General features: G+C 38.6%; 1 protein-coding gene across 1 annotated transcript in view; it reads left to right on the top strand.

Moving 5' to 3' along the window:
* The window catches only part of LOC139735804 (ras-related protein Rab-5B-like), a 29,900-nt gene extending 4,867 nt beyond the window's left edge, over nt 1–25,033 (top strand). The window contains exons 2-6 of the mRNA XM_071646554.1: nt 3,155–3,502; nt 12,419–12,570; nt 14,657–14,779; nt 16,080–16,173; nt 22,863–25,033. Coding sequence (XP_071502655.1) covers nt 3,343–3,502; nt 12,419–12,570; nt 14,657–14,779; nt 16,080–16,173; nt 22,863–22,987 — 654 coding nt within the window. The 5' untranslated portion in view covers nt 3,155–3,342 and the 3' untranslated portion in view covers nt 22,988–25,033. The remainder of the gene's footprint in view (nt 1–3,154; nt 3,503–12,418; nt 12,571–14,656; nt 14,780–16,079; nt 16,174–22,862) is intronic.
* Nucleotides 25,034–26,621: the final 1,588 nt, after the last annotated feature.

The raw sequence follows: 26,621 nt of genomic DNA, 5'->3' as shown, positions 1-26,621 counted from the left end.
TCCACTTTTACAGTAGTATGTACCCTCGCAGCGCACGGCGGAAGTATCGGGTAGGTTGCTTGCTACGGAAATCTTTAACATTTTCAACATTGATCTATGCACTTCAAACATCCTCGCACATACTGTAAAAGTGGATATTTTCGCGCGACTAATTTTTCGCGCTTGGCCGGGTCAGAAGAGTTTCGCGTGTTTTTAATTCCGCGGAATCAAGACATCACGCACAGGAACATATGGCAAGCAAAAATATTTGCGTGCTTTTATTTTCGCGCTAGTTTCTGGTTACGCGAAATGCGCAAAAATTTCAACACCGCGAAAATTTCCACTTTTACAGTACTCGCATACATTAAAAGTAGTATTAAAACACAGATAAATCGCTCAAGAATTCATTAAAAAATACCACGAGGATGAAAAACAATTGCATGTATGACCAAAACTGCTCCTTTGATGACATATTCCTGGCACAGATTGCCGGAAAATTCCATAATAAAGGGCGAATTACACAGAAAATTTACGTCGTTTTCCAATAAGCCACGGAGGTGTACCTGGTATCAACGTAAAGCTTATGAATGGAAGAATGTCACTTTCAAAAGGCATTGTGGTAGAGCAAGCTACTCTGGGTAAAGAAAACTGAATAAATAAATAAATAAATAAAATCGTTGAAAGCAATAGCAAACCGATCATCAACTGATACTAGCTTGCAGTCGTCTGCTATGGTAGGAATGAACAGCATGGTGCGTGCAGTGCCCCAAACAAGACATGGCGTCATCAGTTATGAACAGTGAGAGTGCGAACCATAGTGTATACACAGTAGTACGTGGCACATGCATTCTCTTCGATAGTTGCAACATATGTGTTGATGTGTAGGCCAGTGCCAACTGTGCTGCGATTATTAAACAGCCGATGTCCCGATACATCAAGACCATGTTGTAGCGTTATGATTGATCAGGTGGATTCCTAATCAATTGGAATCCACCAATCATTTGCAACTTACAAACAGGATAAGACTGGAGTGAAAAAAAAAGAAAGGACATTGCAGGAAAATAAAGTTGTCTAAATCTTAACTTGAAAGTAAAATTAGGTTAGTTTCGTCGCTGTAGTTTTGTGAGATGGTGGTACATATGTGATACACTCGTACAGGTTTTGTACATTGCATGTTAGTACAACCGGATGATCCCCATGTGGTGCACCAGAATGCGCATGCAGCTTTTTCGTGAGCCACTGACCTCTATAGAGATCAGTGGTATGTATGGATATACAGTGCAAACGTGTGGCTATATCCAGCGACTCTGGCCATAGCTACAAGAACATGCATGTGGCTGGATGCAAAAGACGTGTCTAGATGTATGCACTGCCTTTACTTTCGAATAAACATGTGCATTATTAATGTACAGTGCACTCCCGTCATTACAAACACGGGTTCAACCAAGTAAAAATGTAAGCCACAATATGTTCTATTTTGAGTTTAATTGTTTATTTGTACAGTTATAATGAAAGTTTGATATTTATATAATTTATAACAAGAAAATTGCCGGTCCCAAGGACTTATTTAACGGGAGTCCACTGTATTCCAGTTTGTGATTGGGTCAGGATGTGGATGTTATGCTTGTTGATTTTGCAGAGAATGCAGACTTATTCAAATATGATTAGTAGAAACTAGGCCTAATTTCATGACACAGTCATGACATGAGACAATCACATAGTCATAGAATTCTAAATCGAACTAGTCTACACTGTACAGTTGTAGGGTGGCAGATGTATAAAAAAACAAGAACATACAAAGATCATTAAAAAAAATAGAATAGAAAACAAAATTTACAATAAACTGGTCATCAACATTTGACTTTATGGTTACAAATCACAGTAGAATTTTCAATAAAAAAACCAACATATGAGTTTACGGTTACAAATCACAGTCGCTATACCCACCACACCTCCCCCATACACACAGGACCAACTCCACACAAGGTCATACATATTTTAACTTTCACACAAAAAAGTAAAAAGCCATTTTCCACTAAGCATAAGTTTGATGAATCTATGCCTTGCTGTGTTAAAATAAGTTACCATGTACACTGACAGCATTCCGTCATCAAAGGATGTTGCCGACCTTGAAATTGTGCATCATTCTCCGGAATTCATGTGTGGGAGAAATTCTTATGAAATACGAGCAGAGAATAGTGAATCTTCACAGTGAATTATGCGGACAAGTCAAACAAATTAATATTTTTCCTGATATGTCAAATTTGTGAAGTGTAATATGTAGTGATTGTTGTAGTTTACAAGGATGTATCTTTCCCCATTTGCATATAAGCTGATGCGCTCGACCTACAACTGTAAACATACAACATCTAGCCACTCCGTCCCATTTACCAACTGAACATTTCCACTGATAGCCGTCCAAAAAATTGACAGTATGGAGGGATGTTTGGTTCAGTGCATGCGCATATTCTATGCTCTACATGCCATCCTGACTTCGAAAGCTCGCTTCTGTTTGGCAATAGGACGACTCACTTTCATTCAAAGATTGTTGAACTCTGCCGACTGAGCTACAAATGTACAATTGTTACATGTTATAATGTTCAAGTACGTGTTTATTCAGGGAACCCTTTCATCTGTCATACCTTAACATAACAAATGTTGATGAAGTACTATCTTGTCCATCCCCCTCCATTCAGAGTGCTACCAAAGCAAGTACACTGCACGTAAAATAGACTATTTTGGCATTGAAACTTCTGAGAGATATACTGTGCACATCCTCAGTGAGAATAGATTTTCCTCATTATTTAAATTGTTTTTTATATACTGCCTATTTAAGGTATGTTTACACATAAGATCATAGATTGTTGTGACTCATTGTTAACATGTGACTCTGATGAAGTACAGTTTGTAAATATTGTGTACTTTAAATCTCCTTGACCAGATGTTAGGACACAGTACTGATACCTTTTGAGGTGATAAAAGAGTTCATGAACAAATGCAAATACCTTTTGCCAAATGTTTCAGAAGCGTTCCATTCACTTGGACTGGAGCTTGATCATTTTATGTGGTTATTGAGGATGCTGTGGTACTTTGGACCTCCCAGTTGTACAGTCTATGTTCTAATTGCACATTACTACACTGAGCATGATATTTTGTGTTTTTTATTCTCTACCAGGACTGCTGCTGTTGGTCAAGGCAAGTCTGCTCTGAATACAGCCCGCCATACTGAAGTGAGGAGACAATTTATTCATTCTGGAAGTCGACATCACCGCGAACCTTTACTGCAACTTTGCCCGCAAACGTTAAACCTGTGGTGGAGTCTGCATTGTCGAACTTTTTGCTCATCCCAATATATGTTGAACAATGGCGAATAGAGGAGGAGCACAGAGGCCGAATGGCACACAGGGCAAGATATGTCAGTTCAAGCTCGTTCTCCTTGGAGAGTCTGCTGTCGGCAAGTCCAGTTTAGTCCTGCGATTTGTGAAGGGCCAATTCCACGAGTTTCAAGAAAGCACAATAGGAGGTAATCATTTATGTCCAACTCATTGGCTTGTCTGTTGTGTTTTTATGTGACCCACCTGTTTTTATGCCACCGCCCGAAGGGTGCCGGAGGCATCATTTCATATGAGATGTGCAATGATCACTGCTTTTAGTGGCAAGCAATCAAATGGTTTGAATTGATTGTTCTTTCGGACAAACCCTCAGGATGAAAGTTATAGAAAGTGCAAGTGATACCACCTGAAAGTAGGACTAGGAGTTGCTACCCGGCAGATTTCTAATGCCATATAAATGCATGATTTTTACTGCCTCTGAGAAGGCCTTTCTATGGAGGTTTAGTTTTTCACTTTTCCATCACCAAGCTTTTTGGTAGTGTACAACCTGTAATGCACTCAATATCAAGAACTCGCACCTGTGTAACAATGCAGGTGTACCATTTTTTTCCTGTCTCCCACCACATCCCCCCCCCCCCCAACTCAAAACCCATGTTGGGACAATCTAAAGTCCACATGTCTGGTTTACCAAAAGAACGGCAAATTGCAAAAACATTTTACGGGTTTGTGTTCACAAAGTTGTTTGATTCAGTAGGACTTGAAGGTCAATGACAAGGTGATGTGACCTTAATCTCCTCAGAGATAATTTTCGTGAGTATGAGTTCATAGACAAAGCTACATCAACATCATACACTTCTACCATATGGGTTCCTGCAGTTTATTGCCAGTTTCAGGCAAGCTTTACAGAACCTCTAATTGGTATAAACTTGAGCACACATGTTATGTATTACATCTGTGATTAGAGAATGTGATACTGCTTTCGCAGAGTGTATATTAACATGTACGTATGTATACATATGGTGTAGTACACTGTGGGGCCTTTTCATTTTACATGTAGCTGTGAGCCTTTGTATTTGGTCTGTTATCTGAAATTGCCCCCCCCCCCCCCCCCCCCCCCGAAAAAAGACAAGAAGGCATCCAGGCGTCCAGCCTCAAGGAAGTATATTGTTGGTTTGTTGAAAATGTTTTGTTTTGTTGTGGTGTTTTTTTTTTTTTGGTTTTTTTTTTTTTGGTTTTTTTTTTTTTTGGTTTGTTTGTTTGTTTGTTGTTGTTGTTGTTGGTTTTTTTTTGGGGGGGGGGGGGTTGGGTTTGGGTTTTGGGGGTTTTGGGTTTGTTTGTTTTGTTTTTTTTTGTTTTTTTTTTTTTTTTGGGGGGGGGGGGTTCCTTGCCAAGTATGCAATGTACATCTGTACGTATCCTCCCTGAATGAATAATTAAACAAAATAGCAGATTTGTTGTTGGTGTTGTTGGTACAGTGGGGTGCCAAATACTGCAACCTTTCTCCTTCCTTTGCTTTACTCAACAATTGCAGATTTAACCAAGCGCAGAGTTGTTGGATGATCCAAACACACACAAAATAAAAATTTGCTAAATATGGCATACACAGTATTCTTTGCAACGATGTCATGTTCATGATCGCCCAAATTTCAGTGGAGATGATTATCAAGCAAGCTATTCTCACGAAAAATTTGTTTTTGAGACTAAAAGCATGAGAGTGCTTACAAAGCAAAGAGTCTTGACAGGTACAATGTAGTCAGTTGCATGTGCACAAAGGAGGGTGGGGGGGGGGGGTGAGAATTACATGTAGTTTAGAATTAGTTTCACTTGTAACGAGGAGATTGAACCTCAAATCTAGCACTTCGTATACAGACATAATGCAGTCAATAGTGCAAATACTGTAATGAATGTGGTTAACCACTATTAAAGTGGTAACTTACATTATCTGCATTTCCACTTTTCGTGGGAGAGAGTGAGGAAGATTTCACATGGTTTTTCATGTGTTGTTTCATTATTTGTTTGTATATTTGTGTGTGTGTGTGTGTGTGTGTGTGTGTGTGTGTGTTTTGTGTTTTTAATGTGCACATGATGTGCAAGTGAGAGTACTACATGTACAGCGCTAGCTCCCCAGTAGAATGTGCATGTTGGATGAAAGTTTATAGCCTTCTTTTGTGATTTACATCCATTTTCCATTTCGTATGCATTTTAAAGTAAAGAAATGTGCCAGAAATTTCCAACATCCAGTGTGTGGAGCAGCTACAAAGACAGAACTTTGCTTCTCAATTTCTGAAGTCCATGACCATGATTAAGGAATGGATTTGTTTTAGATACAAAATTTGTATCTACATGTATGCTATGGAATGAAGAAGTCACTGGTCAGACAGTTAGCACTTAATCATGCATGAGAGGCAATACAAAAAAGACATCAATAAACACTGAAAAAAAAAATTCTTGCAGCCCACAATTTTTACAAATTTGTTGTCATATTCTTGTGTCATGGATTGATTATAACTATTCTTACACTTGTACACCTGTGTACATGGTGTATTATGATGGAAGAACACAGATACAGCTGTACATGTGCCTTGGTCTGTATATCTGCAAACTTCACAAAGAGTGTATGTAGATTTTCTAGCCTCACGTCTCTTCTAGTCCTTACTACTGTATCTTTAGTACAGCTGTATTTCTATCTTATAGCCTCTAGCTTTGTAATGTTTATGAATATGCTACATGCAAATTGCAGTGTCACTCAGGTGACTGTGCATGGTGGACTTGATTCACATGCGAATTTGTAGTGCTTTGTCTATTCGACATGTGTACAAAAATTGTGCATATCAGTAGTGACTCATCTGTCCTTGAGAAAAATCAATATTGTCATGTGTGCTGCATAGTGCATGGAACTCCATCCAACAGTGAAGTTTAGGCCAGAATTGACAAAGGTGGTTTTAAAGTGATCCAGAGATTTCACAATTTTGCTGACATGCTACAATGTACCAAATATTTGCAATGTACAATATGTAGGTCTACAGTTTTTCACTCTTGCTTTTGAATACAACATGTAGTCAATTGACTTTCCAATGTAAATTTAAATCATGGATTAATAGCTAAGTTTCTAGATTTGGACAGCTTCATCGTTTTTTTTTTCTTCTTTGTTTTTGTTTTGTTTTTTGGTGTGTTTTTTTTTTTTGCGCCAAAAGTAGAGGATTTGTTTGTAGTGGATTCTGAAGAAAAGCTGATGTAAATATGACAGCAGTTTAATTACTGTTAATGAATGTTCTATGGTACATTGTAGATGTCAGATAAATGTTGCTAATAAATGCTTGGACTAATAGTTACAGTTAAGTAAGCATCATGAACACTATACTACCTAAGTTGCACTTTAAAATACAATCAACTCTGCATTAGTTGACAGTGTACACGACGATGTATTATGTTGAGTCATCGGCTATAAAGTTGATGAAAGTAAAGAGTCTTAAAGTGAAAACATAGTTTTGGTAAGGGTTTGAGAACCTGTCTGACACCATTTCATATTTGCTTGCAATATATCGAAAGAGTCTACCAAGAAACTTACCTGGCTTACGCGATTTGCCGTGATGATAAGTTGTTTTGGAGTAATTCAAGATCAAAAATAAGAGTCGGTATACCGACTTTTATTCCAGAAGGATCCAGACTAACTCGGTCTCAGGGAAAACTTGGCCCTATTTCAGGCAATTTACACGCAGTTCATGTCCGCCATACTGCATTCTATACATAGGTGCTTGAAAGGCGCACAGTAATTTTGCATGCGCGCCAGAGGTTCTTGATGCGCACGTTGTATCAACTCCAAAGATAGTAGAGTAGTGGTGATGTGCGTAATACACAACGCTTGAGGACCGCGCGCTAGCCATTTGTTTTGTACAGGATTAGTGCGCACTTTCCTGTCTTTTCAGTTAAGCATCTTTCAACTCGGACTATAACTGTGACTAGCCAGAACGCGAAGCGCTACGTATACAGGCCGCTCCCATAGTACAACACTGTACAATCCAGAGGGACAACTCGGCCCCGCTGTTAAAGCGAGGCCGAGTTGTCCCCGAGTCTGAGTTTAGCCTGACCCCGATCGGGTAAGTTCTGAGACTGCAACTTCGGTGAACCTTTTTGGTTAATATTTCGCATTTTCGTCCTAACCCATCGAATATCTTGGTATTACAGCGTTATTCCACACATTTCTTATGCATGCGTGCACATTTGGGAGCGAAATTTGACAACTTTTGCAGACGTACACTTGTACATGTACCAGTATGTTTTGGCTTTAATTTATATTCTATAGCCTTACACATACTGTACAGTACTTGTACAGTGTACGTGTGTCTTCCTCCGTGAATACAGATCTACAGTATGTTGAATGTCACCTTTGCTATAAGTTGATGCGTTTTCTTCAGTCCCTTCAAAATTGGCCTTACAGCTGTGTGCGAAGTTTGACTGTAGTGACTTGAACACGATTGCTTTGCCATACACTGTACAAGTAGTTTACTGAGTATTGCACATTTTTTTTTCTTTTCTTTAACTGAGCATTGCACATGCACATCTATGTACATAGTGTACATATGTTCAACATCTGGTTACATGTACTGTAAAGAATGTTAGTTACACTTACATGTAAATGTATTCTCTCAAATGAAACAAATTTTCTCCGTGATTGTCCTCATTTGGCATTCATTATGCATGTTATGACACATGTACAAGGTAGACTGCCATTTGGTTCTTGTTCCTGTTCCATAGGCCTTTAAATCAAAATTTAAATGAGTAACTACAGTTGTAATGTACACATGTATCTGTTGTACATGTGTAGTTGTATTCATGGCAGAATATAGGGCCTTCAGAAGTGATTCAATTGCTTTCAGAGGAAATCATAATATCCTAGTTGAAAGTTGTTGAAGTACAATTACTCTCAGTTTTGTTATGTTTTTGTACTATTCAGATTATTTTTTTGTTTTGTTACACGCTTATTGACAAGATTGAGAATGAGGACGGGCTGATTATGCTACTTGTATGTATAACATGCATTTCCCATAGACACCTGCCCGAGTATACTCGGGACTCGTCCTCCACGGGTTAATTACAACATGGATGTACAGATTTTTCCCCTCATGTGAAGGATGCTGTCATAAAGAGGAAATATTCACTAGATAGTGATGATGACTGTGAGAAAGATAACAATGTTATTCTCTTAAATGGATAATACACTTTACAATTGTACAACTGATTGTCTAGATTTGCGATCACAATTTACAATAGAAAATGGTTCTCATGGAGATAGATGTTTGTTTCTGTTATATAGATTGATACAAAAACCCTTATGAGAAGTCTACATGTGCACATGTATACATTGTACATGTATTATTTTGTAAAAGCACACCATGTACAGTTTGTAGATAATCTGAACATTGTATTTGCTCTGCATATTGGCAGTACTAGAAATAGCAATATAATAATGTCACAATAGAGGAATGCATTAAATGCCAATTGCCTTCATTTTAATTCAAAATCCGAATTTTCGAGGGCCTCCCCCTTCGTCAGGGATGAAAGTGCTAATGAATTTTCACAGTAATATTAATATCACTGTGAAAATTCATTAGCACTTTCATCCCTGATGCAATATCACTGTGTAAATTCATTAATAGCACTTTCATCCCTGACGAAGGGGGAGGCCCCCGAAAATTCGGATTTTGAATTAAAATCAAGGCAATTGGCATTTAATGCATTCCGCTATTGTGACATTATTATTGCTATAGATAATCTGAGATGTACAATGTACATGTACACTGTAGACTGTCATTGTGTAAATGTACTACATTTATTTACTTGTACATGTACACGTATGTAATTGTACACTTGTACTGTACATGTACGTGAATAATTACTAATCTGTAATCTGAAGGGATGCTGAAGAACATGTTCTGTAACCTGTGTAATCCACATGTTGTAGAATACATGTCAGTCATAATTCAAAGTAATTTTAATTTACATTGTACAAACTACCGGCGGTATTTTACAGGTGATATGTACAAAATGTATGTGTGCAATGCATTCATAGATTTAAGGTTTGTGTAATACATAATGTATTCATTATGAGGGCATCCAACCCCCCCCCCCCCCCCCTCTTTTTTTTTTTTTTTTTTTTATGGCTTTTACAGTGTACACATTCACACTTGACTGGACACCATGTGACTAGTCTATTGACTCTCACTGTTTGCTGCAGAGTTATTCATGTGCTGTTGTACCCTTTCTGCTGGTGACCTTTTAATATGATGGAAAGGAAACCAGATGCATCCAAGTGAAAACATACATTGTACACAGTCAACTACCTGTTAGGTTGTGTCGCAATGTGGCGAGTGCAGCCGGTGGGTAATATGCATGAGCCACTGGAGACCCGAGATGAAGCGCGGCATCAAAACACATCCCCCTTTCTCCTCCTCCTCTGCATTTGGATGCTGTTGTATTGCAGGGTAGTTTCTTACATGTTTCTTGTTCTGTAAAGCATTACATGTGTGCTTTGTGTGAATGGGGAGGGGGGGGGGGGGGCAGGGGGGGGATCATATTTTAACTGGATGTGAGTCAGAGTGACATGTTTTCCTGGAGAAAAACATAACAGAACAGATGACCCATGTATCATGTAAAACGTTCTCTTTCATCATACTTGGTAGGCAATATTCTATTTTTAAAAGGGGGGAGACTTGAAGATATGATGTGCAAGTTGTACATCAACATGCAGTTTAGTATGCTGCCATTATTTAAGATGACTGTAGTGTAATTTACAAATACACAGTACACATTGCAATTTATGCCACATTGCCGCAGAGATTTTGTTTTTGTCTAGGACTGTGTAATATACTGTACTACAAAGAACACTTTCCACGGGGCAGGGATTTCATTTATCATTAATGATTAATTAGAATAGATCTCAAATTTTTGTCTTGCTACAAGCAAAAATGTACATTGTATGAATGCAGTGCATTAATGCAGATTATAAAATGGATTCAAGAACGTAGCCAATAGGAAGCGCTGAAATGAGTCACGTGGGCTTTGATTACTTTAGTACCATTGCACTGCAGTACCAGTGCGCACTCAATCAGTTGTTACAAGTGCGTCGCGCGCTACTACTAGTACACTGTATACGCGCTGTCAATCCTGTAAACAACTCCTAGTTTGGGCTGCCGGCCGGCCTTTCTTGTGTGCATAACATATTATGTGGCGTACGTATGCAGTACTCTTATACGTACAGTACTCTTATATACGTACAGTACTTACATGTGCGGGATTTCCGAGTGCGACGTGCTTGACTCGACTCTCTCGAGCGAGTGCTAGTGCTACATGTAGCTGACTGGTATTGACCCACAAAGGTACGTGAAAAATGCTGTTAGTTTTCGACCCATTTTATAAAACAAATGATGCACACGATTATTTCGTGGCGTTGGTGGAGATGCAGCTCACTCTCAGGTATTTACAATGTAGTGCAACATGCACTCGGCTTCGCCTCGTGCATGTTTCACAATTATCGAGTGCGCTACGCCTCCACTAACGCACTCTATCCTGTGCATCATTTGTATAATGTACTACAGTCCTTTAATGCAATTCATGCATACTGGTTTAATAATCAGCAGTACAACATGTACTGTATGTGGTGTGGGTCCCCCCCCCCCCCCAAAAAAAAAAAAAAAAAAAAAGAAAGAAAAAGAAAAAGGAAAACAAGGGTGTACACTACATTGATATACGAGTACATGTACATGTAGGTGCTTTTACACAGCCAGGTACAGCACAGTGCAGAGTGCGGATAGATTTGGCTGGAGCAGGCTGTCTTCTGTGTCGTTACAACTTTATTCCATGCTGTTTGTATACATGTAAGAGTATTTACTGCTTGTGGCTTGAGGTCATGTGTGAAAATGAGTGAATGTACATTGTAGGGTTACAAGTGGAGACAGAACAAGTGCTGAATGGTCTGTATGAACATTGTTGGTACATTGTATACATTGCTTTAGATTCCCATCTGCAACTTTATGATTACAAACTTTTTTCTAGCTTTGTAATATTACCCATTTGGGAGAGAGTTATCATTGGATTCACATAATGTTGTTGAGCATGCTGCATGCTTATCAATACACAATACATACATTGTAATGTACAAAATGTTTGACTGAATGCAGGATGTTCCTTGAACTGAAAGGAATTCAATTTCAGGAATTGTTCCCCCTTTAGAAGAGTTCTCTGGGCTCACACTGTCTGGCAAATGTGTGTGATAGCCAACTGATTTCGTAGCAAGTATTTTATGCAACCTGTTTGATACGCATGTTTATGTGCCAGACCAGACATACATGTACACGCACGTACAAGAGATGTGTTTATTGTCTTTCCCATCATGTGTGAAACATATTTTGTGCGTTTCCCAGATCACGTTTCTGGAGCTGTTGCATTTATCACTGCTATGGTGAGTTGATTTGGAGGTCTTGTCACTGCGCTGCTCTGTTGTTCAGTTTGACCCAAGGAGCGGAAATGTGTAGTTGGCAGTGGTTGGCGTGGTCATGTCAGAGCTACAAATGCATTTTGAAACAACTTTGCATAAATTTATCATTTCCACAGAAACGTGTTTCAGGCTCAAACATGTTTGCGATCACACTTTTTCCGGCATTTCAGAAATATGTTTCTAACCATAATTCTACGCCAGAAGTGATCTGATAAATGCACCTACGCAGTGATGTTTAGTAAAGGTCACAGGCTCGGTTGCTCCATGTTGCAGTAAGTTGGTACAGTGTAAGTTGCAACATCAGTGCATTGTTGAAAAAAAAACAGGAGAGAGAGAGAAAAAAAAACAACAACATACAGTTTACCATCATAATGAAATGCATGAGCTGCTTGACAAGTCATTATCAACAGACCTATTGCATAAAAAAGATGCACTCTAAACATACAAATTACACATAAGGAAACAAATGTTTGTGGCTCAAGTACGATGTAGTCAAAAAATTGGTTTTACTTGGTCAAAGTCAATACGTGCAAGATTTGTTTGTGTTTTGTTTTTCTCTCATTTGATCATTTTTGTGACTCAAGATTTGGTTTTCACAATTTGATCCTTGCAGCTGCATTCCTGACACAGACAGTATGCCTAGATGACACAACGGTAAAGTTTGAAATCTGGGACACCGCTGGGCAGGAGCGCTACCACAGTTTAGCCCCAATGTACTACCGCGGAGCTCAAGCAGCCATCGTAGTATACGATATCACGAATCAAGTAAGTTCAAAGATTATCCCATTCATTCATTTTTGTGCCGAGATGTAGTTTTATTGTTTTGATAAGATTTCATATTTACATACATTTACATCGCAGTTTCAGGTGGAGAGAGAAACTACAATTTCTCCAAACTGTAATATTTTGTCATTTTAATGCTCTATCCTCCCATGAACATCCTATCTAAATGTTTAAAATGAAAATGCAAAAAAATTTGGGAAGGTTTGGTTAAAGTTACATCTTCGGGTGGAAAATGAGAGAAGTAGAGATGAGTAGAGAATGGAGTCTTTGAATATTCATGTACCTTTTCAGGCAATGAAATCTGTTTTCATGTTTGGAAGCATATTATGGTAATAATCACATTTCATGTATGATATCCACTGCATAAACTGTGAATGAGACTGAGAGCAACTTTTATCAAGACAGGTAAAAGTTTGACAAACAGGTAAAGTTTAGAATTACCCCCTTTGTCAGCTCATGCTTTATCTACTTGAAAAGCAAGTAGGTCTAGAGAGTGATGCTTTCCGAAGTAATTGTCCCTGTTTTGGCCGAGAACTGCAATAGCAATGAGATTATTGTCAAGTTGGTGACAATACAGCCATCCAGCAAACATATCAGAGCTCAGCAGGAATGCACGAATGAATGCCCTTCTTGCGACGCTGACGAAATGTATTTTCAGGACATGACTCAGCTCCCCTGGCTGGAGGGTATGGGGGAAAACAAACGGCATGGAAGGAAGGAGTCAGTCATGTGACAGCTGTTTATTGTGGGTTTTTCTTCTTCTTTTTCTCTCGCTGGGATCAGCGAGATTGGTGCGTGTGTGGACCAGCTGAAAGGAAGCTTTCAGGTGCACTTTGTATACTGGGATCCAAAAGTTTGGGAGGCAAGCATGTTTTGCACTGTAGGAAATCATTATGGAGAGAAAATAATCGCTGTCTGAATGAATGAGCCCCCTTCTAGTCTGTGTGAATTTGTGCCAGTCATTCATTTAAAAAATACATTGTTTGAATTGCTTCATATTGTTTGATGTTTTAATGTGGTTTATTACATATGTTGTTTGTCATGTATGTGTAGATGTGATAAAAATAAGTGATGAGAAGGATAACATAAATGATCATAGGGCAGTTGTTGTATGGTGAGATTATGAGCAGTGTATGGGCTCCTGTCTAGTCCAATTACATCATGTACCATCAACTGCGGAATCACGTACAGCAATTTTCTGTTACTTAAAGTGATGGCATATAAAATATGTGCACCCCCCCCCCCTTTATTGTTGGAATGATATTCAAAAGTCATTTTGATGTGGTATAATTTGTCAATAGGTTATTTATGGTTTAGGAATGTTATTTGAATAATAATGGTGCCCAAAAGGGGGGATATTGACACAGCAAGCGTAATGACTACAGAGTTGTACAATTTACCTGGATAAGCAGGGCTTTATTGAATAGCCTGTATTTCCCTGTGTATTGTCTCATCAAAAAAGGTGAGCCGTCTGCTTCATTTATGGATGACATTGAATTGTGTCTTGCACTATGGAGGTAATATACACATGTATTTATAGTGTTGTGAGCCTGTTGGATATAAGGGAAAAGAGAATATGTATGCCTGTCTTTTATACAAGTAAGTCATAGGCCTCAAATTTCATGAAATTTTGGTCAAGGCCACTGTTTTGAGGGGGCACAAATCCACTGAAAAGGGCACCAGTGAGTAAAAAAAAAAAATATATATTGTTGCTGTGAACTGTTTGATTGTGAAAGGTGCATTCTGGCCAGTGGGAGGGGCATGGCACAAATTGCCGATGACCGATTGGTATTTCAAACATTGAAGTCAGGTGTAGATGCGTATTGTAGGACAAAGAATGTATATCACATGAGCTGTTTTTTTTTGCGAAGACACAACATTGCTTGAAAATGTTTGCAAGGGGTTACAAAGTTCAACTGATAATTTAGTGTAGATGTGGATGTGCACTGTGCACTTGAGTGTTGCCACTGAATTTCAAAACATAATTGTGTCAACTTGATAAGCTTGCGCACACGGCTCGTGTGGCATTGCTGATATTTCTCTTAAACAAGACTTTGTTCTATTGCAGGAGACATTCGGAAGAGCCAAGACATGGGTAAAAGAACTACAAAGGCAAGCTAGTCCAAACATTGTCATCGCACTGGCAGGAAACAAGGCAGATCTTGCTAACAAGAGGATGGTGGAATTTGAGGTACAGTGGAATTTACTCAACATACCTTACATTATACGTCCTTAGATTCCAGCATGTATGTAAATATGAGTATGAATAAAGACAGATGGTATAAGTAAAAATGAAAAAAAAAAATACTGGAAGTATGTAAAGCAATAGAGGATGGGTTTGACACTATTGATAACAACATGTTCTGTTTAGATAGTGGGATTCTGTTTAAGGTTTGCTTCAAAAGTTGTGTAACAGCAATTTTTGTCCAAAGTAGTTGTATAGGGCCTGTGTATAAAATTATTAAATTTATATTGAATTTCATCTGAATGAAGTAAGACATTGTAGTGATATTCCAAATTAGGTTTGATTCTAATTGGACTTCCAGATATTTTAGATATTTACATTTATGAATCATAATTCTAACGCTGCTAAAAGGTGTGAGTACAGTTTTGATGCATCCAGTCAAACATCACAGTAAAGGCATGGTACCGAACATTATAACATCACAAGTGTACATGGATATGTTCATGGTGTGAGACAGTTCATAGCCCATAGACATACATGTACCATACGTGTGTACGTAATGAGAACACACTAGATTTTTTTTTTCTGTCTTAGTCATTCTAAACACTACAGAAGTTACTTTTTTTGTGCTTTTCAAATACAAGATTAAGAAGACGACAATAGTTCATACTCAGTTTACAAAGAAGAGAATGGGATTTTTCTTTTTTTTAAATCTACTGGTAGTAAAGCTCTTATTTTGTTAATACTATGAAGTGTACAGGTGTAGGTCTAATTTTGTCAAGTGGAGCTGGTTTGAGTGAATGATACTGAAAATCCTAAATATGTGGGTGCTGATGGTTTTGCTCTGTGGCAACTTCAGTCTGAAGGTACCATATCAGTGATAGTTGCCTCTCATTCCTTAATATGATAGGTGATTCCCCCTCCCATTTTCTCATCCCCCATATTTTTATGTGCCTTCAGGTAGAGTGTGTTTGTGTGTGTGTGGGGGGGTGTATGTGTGTGTGTGTGTGTGTGTGTGTGTGTGGATTTTAGTTGTCACATACACTGTATGTGTTATATTACACTTGTTAAGGCTCACACACAAACACACACACATACACACACACACACACACACACACACACTCACACCAAGACACATTGCTCTTGTACGCCCCTGCACACACAACACATGAAACACCACATTTACCATACTCATAACCACACATGACACGTACACTGTACATTTGCGTGCCGGTTACGCAGGGAGCCGGTGTTGTGGCATTCACTTGTATTCATTTATGCATGTGTTTGTGCCCAATCGGCAGGAGGCCCAGGCGTATGCGGAGGAGAACAGCTTATTGTTTATGGAGACATCGGCCAAGACTGCCATGAACGTCAATGACATATTCCTGGCAATAGGTAAGCTACAGTCAGAAGGAGAGTGTAAAACCTGCCCCCTTTTCCTTCCCCAACCACCTGTGAGGATTTGTTCTCTTATCTTTTGTTATGACTCCATTTATAAGCAAAGAATTAAAATAAGTGAGAACAATAGGGATTCATTGAGGTAGTGCAGTTTCTGATTGCAAGGCAGCCTTGGATTATAAAAGTAGAAAAAGTAAAAATACATGGGCATCTGATGTAGAGCCATATTTTAATAACTAAAAGAAAGCCTATACTTTTGTATTTTCCAGTGTTTTCCATGTACCTGGCAACCTAATTCTATGCACTGGTGAGCAATAGTGACTTGAATAGTTGAGTGGGTTGTGAGTACATGTTAACAGATGCTCAAGATGGTAATCCTGTTCTGAGAGTTTCCAGATGACTCTAGCACATTCCATATACCATGAAGATACTGACAAATGTTTAGTTCATTATTATTATTTTTTTTTAACTGTGTTTCTCTGGTGATTTTAATGAATAAATGCCAAAAAAAAAAAGATATCAAACCTTGGTTCCTGAACAATACCACCACTGCCTTCTCAAAGAAATGTAGAAGAAATTATTCTGACAATAAGTGAGTCACACATTGTATATCTTTGCTGGGCTAAGATGAGCTTGGTGTAAAAGCTTTGTGATATATAAATAGATTTTTATGATGACAAGTTGTATGAACTTGCTGGGCTAGTAAAGATGAGTCTGGTGTAAAGGTCTGTCATTCTCTCAGATTTCTGAATATTGTGAGACACTGTTGATTCTTTCATACGTCCAGTAGGCGTTTTCACATCAGCCTGATGTTTCGAAATAGCGCGCTATTTTCTGACTTGGGAAATTAACCCGATCACGAAATAGCGTGCTATTTGATAATGTGAATACAAATTAGCGAGCTAATTCTATCGCTCTGATCGAGAAAATTTCTCGAGTCCAACTCGGGAAATTTACAAAATAGCGGGATAATTTGCGAACTAGCGCGCTATTTGATAATGTGAAATCGCCTCAAGAAATTAGCGCAAAACATCCCATCATGCCTAGCATGTTTTTTTGAAAGCGTGCGCTCTACTTGTATACCCGACACTGTTTGCGCATGCTCAGCTATCGAATTAGCTCGAAAAAATTTCGGGCTAATTCTCTTCGGGCTGATGTGAATAGGAAATGAAATAGCGAGCTAATTTGCGATCGCGAAAAATATCTCGAGCTTGGATTTTTATCGGGCTGATGTGAAAACGCCTAATGTCATTGATATCAGAATGACAGTGTCATGGGCTTTAACACTTTGTTTGCCATGGTCACATGCTCGACCTTGTTGATGTTGTGCCAATTTCACATATTTTCTACAAAACATAACCCTGGACAAACCAGTTGATAGATTGCTCTTTGCCACAGTACATTGAAAGCTTCATTGCTCTAGCTTTGCCATAAAAATTTACATCACAGCATAACTTGCGATTTTCTCTGCTGCATTTCTGGTGTAAATGCTTAAAGTCATAGGGCTTTGTATAAAAAGAGATTGTTTTCCAGAAGTGCTTTAATATACATCCTGTGTGTTGCAGTTTCAGAATAATGGAGCTCACCAGAATTTGTACCATGGCAAACAAAGAATTAAAAGTATTTTATCCCTCTGTCCAGAAGGATACGCGAGGCATGAATGTTTTGTGTATTAATTTATATGTTTTATCATTCCTCTATTCATTCATTGTTCAAGTTCGCTGTTTTATTACAAGTTTTGTAATGCATGAACAGCTCCCATTTCATTACTTGTATCCATAACGTCAAAGTTGTCTTTATTTGAGCTGCTTTTGCCATGTTTACCTCTGCAAGGAAAGTAAGAGAATGACTGTAGCCAGTGTTGTCAACTACAGCTTTGTCATCGCCAAAAGTTGTTACAGGCTTTGCTGCTCATGAAATCATAAAGTCACTTATCAAATATGAATCTACCAGTGTGAATGAATTGCGCACACTAAATGGGAGATCATTGCCTTTTTAAACAAAATGGCCTTGGGGACATTATCTTTGTCATTTAGTTACCTCATAATGCAAATGAGCTGCTATTGACAGTGATGTAAAACTTTGCACTTTAATAAGTCATATTTTTGGTAGTCCCAGTAGAGTGATCACCCCCCCCCCCCCCAAAAAAAAAAAGGGAGAACACATAGCCTGAATTAACAAGTTTTTTTTTTTGTTTTTTTTTAGTCTAGTCCATAGACTATTAAAACAAAGCATGAACATACAATGTACATATGTACATTTGTAGGTGTACCTTTCACATGGGCATATCAGTGCGCATTAATTTTTTTTATGTCTGTTGGCTTCACGTTTAGTCATGCACATTTGTGCAAACAAAATTTGCATAATCCATGGACTAGATATAAACAACATTTATGAATTCTGCTAAAGTGTTTCCCACTTGCCTCTTTCTAGCGACAATTGAGCAACAAGTCGGTATTTTAGCAGGCAGGTGCCCCTGAGCATTTGCTTGCCTGACACTGAGTTGTGGTTGCCCGGGGCAAGATAGGCCATTGAGCTTCTTTTTTTTTTTGCTCAACCCAGGTTATTCAATTTCAGCAAGGTTGACTGGAATAGCAGAGTTTGCCTGTCCACGTGTTCCTCCTTCATTCAGACATAATTTATTCACTTACTTTAACTTCACTCTACCTTAATCCCATGATGATATGGGATGCCTGTTCATCTATTGAAGCTCGTGATTTGAAATGATTGTACAAAGTAAGGACCAAAGCCTAGAACAGCGCTTGAACTGAAACATACCACTTGCCTATGTTTCAATTCTCCTGCTGCTAAAGATTGTTTCATATCGCTGTATATGATGTAAATTGAGGCTGTGTCTTCATGAGAGCCATTCGTCAAACCACCATCTATCCAGTGTGCTTCTGTCATTGGGATGTTCTGTTATCAGAAATAGGTTTCGAACTTTCCATGAGAACATTTACAATGATTACAAAGATCAAATGTTTTTGGTTCCTGTGCCCATAGCCTCATTCAGTGTTGTAGTGTCATCAATCTAGCTTACTATGAAAAACCACTTTCCTCTGCATTACCCAGCCTGGCATACCATTGGTGCTACTGTTTAATGTCAAATGCATTCTGTTCATAAAGATGACTCACATATTGCAAGTTTGATACCGAAATGATTGCCATGTACATTGTAAAGGTGCACATATTTGCCATATCATTATTGTAACACAATGGCAGGCCTAGGAATAAGAAAGTCGCACTCATGTACAGTGATGTAACTGTGTTCATAAAAATAGTGTTTCAAAGAAGCTGTTCAAATCTCACTTGATAGTACACGTGCAAGCGTGTGGTAATCATCCCCCCTCCCCCCAACTGACATTTCATAGGCAGGCATTACCTATTACAATGTATAAAATGGTGTTCAATCGTGTGCCAGCGCTGGCGCAGTGATTGATTGACGATATTCTCAACCACAACAAGTGCAGTGTGTCGAGGGCCACTGATCAATGTGACTGATGGTACAGACAGCATGGTACAGCATGGTAGGCATCGCCTCCCTAGTGTTTCACTCATGCGTTACATGTACAGCATGTGTGCTTGTACACTGTACATGTATTCGCCCCTAATCGTCCACTCCATTCTATGCATACTCACCCATAAAGATAGTAAGTACCCAAAAGAGATGGGGGACGGAGAAGGGATTAATAAATGTCCCACTTAAATGAAAACATGACTTATACATTTTATAGTCTGATAAGGTAGTCATGACCTATACATTTGTAATAGTATCAGAGCATTACAAAAGATACTTATTGCCATTGCTTTATTTGCCTGCATATACATACATTTGAGCAAAGACTCCATACTTAAAACAAACAAATGGTCATTCAATTTATGTGATTGATGATTACAAGTTGTAGTTGGTGTGGGCAAGGAGGCAAAAGGGCTCATAATACTTTGCACAAGAGTAATACAATAGTTGTTGTTTCCATGTGCTATGACAAATCTGATGAGATAAATCCTGGAATCATTGCTACTTGCCTCTGCCAAATAATTTGTGCCTGGGCAGTTTGATAGAAAATTGGCATGTGCATATTGTATACCTGTATTCTAGTGTCACATGTGTGTATAAATCCAGCTCGGTGTAATCTGGAATAACTTGCTATAAAAGTAGAAAGGCTAGCACAATAAATGAACATGCATCATTTCTACATCTAGCCACAGTGTAAAACATGTTTTGATGAATGTCATTTGTAGTGCAGCCATCCAAATTCATCGAGTTATGTGTGCTGTGTGTGCAGTGTTCAGTGTGTACAACTGTAGCTGAAGATTTTGTCCATGAAACAGTTTTTTATATTGGAGAGATTCTTGCATGCTCTTTCAGAACGAACTCTGTTTGAAGAGCTCAAGAAGAATGAATGTAAGCATAATTGGCCCTTTGTTTTAAAAGTGCAGTATTTATCATTCTGTCATAAAGCAGTGCTACATGTACTGTATGTGTACTATGCACATTCATATTTATTTTCCTATTGTACTGTGTACAAATATGGGTGTGTAGTGTAGTGGCTGCAGATACTATTTTTCTATTAAAGAAATTTAGAACAATTGAAAATCATTTGTATCAGGTCAGTTTTAATGCCATATAGATGACAGTAGCAAGATTTTTTTTTTTTTTTGACAAATTAAATTGTTAGAAAAAAAAATTAATTAAAAAAAAATGTTTTGATAAACATTGACTGTTGTCCAAACAAATGTACAATGTATGTATCATACATCTTGTACACACCAGTATCATAGTTCAATCAGCCCTGTGATCAAACAGACTAGCAACAGACTACATGTACCGAAGGAAAAATATTTTAAATATTTCCAGACTAAACCGTCTACAGTTACGGTTTATTGAGAAAAATACAGATACATTGTATCTCCTTATATCTTAGGCTTTATTGCAAAAATTTTATATTCCGAGAGGATGTTTTGTGGAACAATAGACCTATGTGTACACATGCATTAAATGTCATATCTTGAAAAAAAAAATTAAATCACTGTTCTCAAAGGTTAACAGGACCTTTAAGTTACATTTGACTGCACATTGATGATACTTAATAATACAATATTGTTTTATAAAGTCTTTGTTAGATGGTATGTAAGAATGTCTTGTAAAAAAGTAGCATGATGATTGAGGGAAAGTGTACACAAGTCTGGGAGGTAATTTCCCCGATGTAGACACCTTCACCAGATAAAACGACTAGAAGGTATTAATGGTGACAGGAGTGTGGTCGTGCAGCGTGTTGATTGCGTACCGTCAGCAACGAACAAGTAAGACACAAATAGTCTGTTCAGCGGAAACCACATACAACTTGCTAAGTCATTCTAATGAGCAACAGAGTCGATGACAGTGAGCGTAATTGCCGAGGCCCAAAGTGATTTGTCCACTGCTGGTGCTGTCTCATCAAAGACAGCATCACGTACATATGTACGAGCACAGTCGTGAAGTCTCCCAGATTCTTTTTTCAGGAGGCCCCCTGGAAATTCCAATTTATCTATCTCTCGATTTCTTGTCCTGACAAGACGTCGTAAAAGTCTTCGCTATGAGGGAATCACCTTTGCTCATTGTGAATGAAGTGAAGTACACCAAGTATCTCCCCGATTTCTCTTGTGAGCACCACTGGTTTTGATCTAGGGACTGTCTGTAATCTCTTGAGACAGAGCTCTACCTTCTCAGTGTGTTCTGTGCAAGTATTTGTGAGAAAAAGATATCTACACATTCTTGCTAGACACCTGTATGATTGTAAAAGCAGGTATCAAAGGCTCATTTGACTGAGAAATTCACAGAAAGAGTTACTTTTTGACAGCTGTAAATGTGAAAATGGCAGATCAGTTGAGATTTGGGGAATTTGGGAAAAGATGAAATTATAAAATGCTTTGACTATCAGTTATTTATCTTGGGGCATAAAAAACAACAAAAACAAAATGTCTCCTTCAATTGTACTTCCGTGCATGGACAGTTTGGTATGGTGCCCATGCATTGTACCTCGAGAAGGAAGGCCTACAGCTCTTGTATGCTCCTTATCATTTGCTCAATAGTGAGATTTAGTTGCCATGGGCAATTTGGCGTGTGGGCTTGTACCGCCCTACGTCTTTAATAGTGGTACTCAATCACATTTATGCAGCACTATTGTTGGAGAACTCATTTGCATTGTGTTTGCAGGTATAACAATTGAAAGGTTGTGTGTTTGTTTTTTGTTTGTTTGTTTGTTTGTTTGTTTGTTTGTTTGTTTTTTGTTTTTTGTGGAGGATATGACTTTGGTCATAACTTGCGTATATTGCAGCGATGAAGTGTGTGTTTGACATATCCTGAGACAGGTCATAATGAAAAAATTTACATTTTAGTTCAAGAAAATGGGGCTTGTATGACACTTCTCATACAGTCCTGACTCTTTAGCTACATCGTCTTAATGGTTTGACCAAGTTAAGATTGGTGTACAATCCAAACGGTTTGCGCAGATGACTCAATGACAATCTTTATATTTGTACAGCTGTTTTTCTTTATCAGGCCTTTACTCTTGCTAAATAGACTTTAATTCAAAAAGCTTTAATATTCTCGTGATTGCATTGCTGTGAAATGAGTGAACAGTACCTCGCCATCCATTCAGATTTGAAATTTTGTTCATCTCCCTCGTCTTACTTGCTTCTTTCAGCCAAGAAACTTCCAAAGAATGACCAAGTGGGCGGAGCCAGCAGCGCGCAGAGGGGCGGATCTAGGGGCGGCGTGGACCTAACGCAAACTAACCAACAGTCGTCAGGGGGCTGCTGCAAAAACTAGCAAAGGGCCGCTGGAGGGACGGTTGTCGGTATCTTATGAGAGACAGTGAGACAGGGCAAAACTCATTGTGGGTTTGCCCAGCAGCAGCCGACGAGTCAGCGACAGATCAGTCAACATTCTAGCAACTAATCAGATATCCCTTTTAACAGCCAACGTGTGTTTCGAATACCCCTTTGTGATTTTTCAGTAAACAAGTCTGTATATCGAAAAGAATTCAAGTATTACCAACAGTTCTCCTTTCCTTTCCATGATGTGTGGTGTGGGGAAAGAAAAAACAACAACAAAGAAATCCTTGGACACTCCCATGCATATGTTTTCATATCTTGAATTGGGTCACAATTGTCAGGCCTGGTAGAGAAAGAAAAAAATAGCACTCTGTTCCCAAGTACCATGAAGTCTAGGAAATCACAAGCTACCCTTTTACAGTTGACTTCTACCCTAGAATACTATTCACCTCTGACTTGGGGGGGGCATCCAAAGGCTAATGATACACTGTATTACACTCATCAGCCGTTATTTGCCAAGTTTTGTGTTGCAGGGTGGGAATCCAAGCAAGGGGTGAAAATATTCCACCCCCAATAGTTGGGACACAAAGAAAAGCCGTCTGTGGAAGGATAGGAGAGAATATTCACGGTTAAATTTGTATGAATAAATGTAATGATGTGATCACCATCCCACGCAAATCCATCCACAACAAGGGATTCCTCCCGTGCAGCAAGAAATTAACATGTTCATAAACAATATGTATATTAAAAACAAAAAATGTAATGGTTGTTGAATATAAATAAGTACAAAAAAAACAAAGTGAATGTTATTGTAAATATGAATTATATGCTTATTATTTGTATCATGTGTTCCAATATTTCTTTATTCCCATTTCTTTCAAAGTATACCAGTAATCTTGCAGTATAGTTATCACCCTCATAAAGTCTCCTGTGGTTGGTTATTTTTACTGTGGGAAAGAAGTTGCCCTTTATAGCTCCTTGTCTCACTAACATGTGTATGTGTATGGCCTCTATATTTTCTAAGAAATCATTTACTACGGTGGGCGTCGGCCGTCCTTCGATGCCATCGCAACGTGATGCAGTTCCAGTATACGCCTGACAGAATTGTAGCCGTAGAAAACTGGTTTCATTGTAGCGAGCAGAAGCAGACGTGTCTGTGTGTGTTATGTCTCAGCCAGTTCACCCCAAAGTTCCAATGTGTCTCGCTGGTAGATATGTCTGACAAAATGTTCAAGTCTTTATTAAGAGTTAAGTTATAGTTGGTAGTTTGCTCTTAGCAGCAAACTGTGCAGTCTGTAGGGAGAGTTTGCACACCTGGAAGTGGAGGCATCATCTTTTTTTCTTTCTTTCTATTATTCTATCTTTTTTTTTTCTGTGCTGTGGGCGTTTCTCTGTGCGTGCGTGTGTGTGTGTGTGTGTGTGTGTGTGTGTATGTCTGTTGGTGGCTGGACATAAGAGTGAATTTTAACACTGATAATTCATTGTTCATAAAGACAGATCAAAACAATCCAGATGCTAATATTTTTATGGTCTACACCAAGCAAACTTGTGGATGTGTAAGTGTGTGTGTGTGTGTGTGTGTGTGTGTGTGTGTGTGTGAGTTTGTTTGTTCGTTCTGTTTGTGTATGTTTTGTTAATAGTGTAAGCACACTCGATGCGCTCTGAAAATGTGTACGAGAAGATGATTAATGCAGTGCTGCACACTGGCACTGGTCCGACGGTCCCTGACCAGTAAAAATCACTGTCCGACCAGTAACTTTTTCAGGAATGGACCAGTAAAACGTAGAAAAACTTGGTACCTACTGATGAAACAGACAGGTCGGACCAGTAAAGAAAAAAAAAATGAGTAAGTGTGCAGCCGTGATTAATGAAGGTGGAAAGTAGACCATCCATAGGTATGCATAATTGATCATTGAACTTTCTGCTGTAAATGGCAACAAGAGGCACATGTTCAATGTTCTGTTTTCTTGTTGCCTTTCTCAAGAGTCCATGGATTCCTCTCTCAGAAGCTGAAATGGTGAGAACCTACATCACAGATCACGCTGACAACTTTTTTTTCCCATTTGTGTTGAAATCCATCTTTTTATTTTTTCGCCAGGCTAATGATAAGGAGACATATTTAATTCAAACAGGTTGTACGAGATGAGTATCTTTATCTCTCGTTTTCTGCTTTCAAAGTTTAGATTATATGCCTGGGATTTGGTCAGCGGTTGTATAATTCAGAGAAAAACTTGGTGTTATTTGTAAAAACCTTAGCCAGATTATGTAGACAAATGATCAATGATATTCTTATGTATTCAGTTGACCAACTGGCTAGATGCGTTCTCTTATTGACCAATTTGATGCACTCTGCTAGAAGGCATTATACCAGCACTGTGCCAGCCACTGCGATTGACCCATCTTCATTTATTTGAATATGTTCCTATTTTTCTAAACCCCCAGCAATTTGAAGTGTATGGAAAATCACTTGCAGTGCATTGGAGAATTGAGTGTGTACTTTCTGCCAGCATCTATATTAACAATGAAACTTAACCAATACCAATGGCACATACCATCACTTCTGATGAAAACGGACGTGATCAGATCTGATTTTGTTTCCAGTGGCCAATGTGAATCCTCCCTATTGCATATAACTATGAAAACTCAAACAGCGGCGGCGCCGTTTAATTTCATTATTAACAGTGTGCCGACAACGCTTTGCCGATGCACAGCGCAAGCTCGATTTGGTCATACACACAAACATGGAGCACTTTTTCCATCTCAAAACTACCACAGTTTTGTAGATTTTCTTGGCAGTTGTTACATGTTGGTTAAAGAAAGGTCACATTATAAGTTCTGAAAATGCATTTCTGTTGTGAAGTGACAATCTTTTTAGTCATGAAAAAAAGGGAAAAATTAAATGCGGTTACAGCATAATTATGCCCTGCCCATGCCTGATGCACAGTAACTCTGCATTACTGGGTGTGCACAACAGAACACCGAAAATTTAACCCTGCTTGACCTCTGTGTGTTGCACTCGGGTGCTTGAGATCACCTCATTCATTTTCACGGAGCGTATGACCAGCTCACGCATCCAACCACTAGTGACGAAATGTTTACATTTATATGCGATTGGGAGAATTGCTCAGTGTTGAAAAGGTTGTGCTTAAAGGGTGCCCCTTTGACAATCTTTGAGATGATAAACCACTGTGATATTTTGCCTTTTTAGCATTTTGTTTCATGAACTTTTCGAGGGAATAGCTTTGTCGCTCGTATAATTCTTAGCAAAAGACATCTTATGCTTTCAAAATGGAAATTTAATGGAAAAAAAAAACCATGCTGAATATGCCAATCATCTGCACTAGCTAAGTACTGGTTTGCACTTGGTAAACTTTATAGACTATACGAAATATTTATGTGCTTATCTTTGTCTTTTCCTTTTCTTTTGCACTGAGGACAAGAAAATGGTGTTTCCTAGATTTTATACCCACATGTATGCAGGATTTGTTTATGTCGCATGCTAGTATATTTTAAGTGCATGGAGGATATTGTAAATTTCTTGTCACCATTTCCTGCCGTGTGGGTGGGAAAACACAGAAAAGATTTCTGTACGGAATTAGCTTTCATTTTGTTTTTCACCGGTTTTCATT

Source organism: Diadema antillarum, unplaced genomic scaffold (genome assembly GCF_040938485.1).
Source record: "Diadema antillarum isolate AM-2024a unplaced genomic scaffold, OU_Dant_1.0 seq00000599_RagTag, whole genome shotgun sequence".
Lineage (NCBI taxonomy): Eukaryota > Metazoa > Echinodermata > Echinoidea > Diadematoida > Diadematidae > Diadema > Diadema antillarum.
The sequence above is the reverse complement of the archived record's forward strand: the minus strand, read 5'-3'. Positions and strand labels throughout refer to the sequence as shown.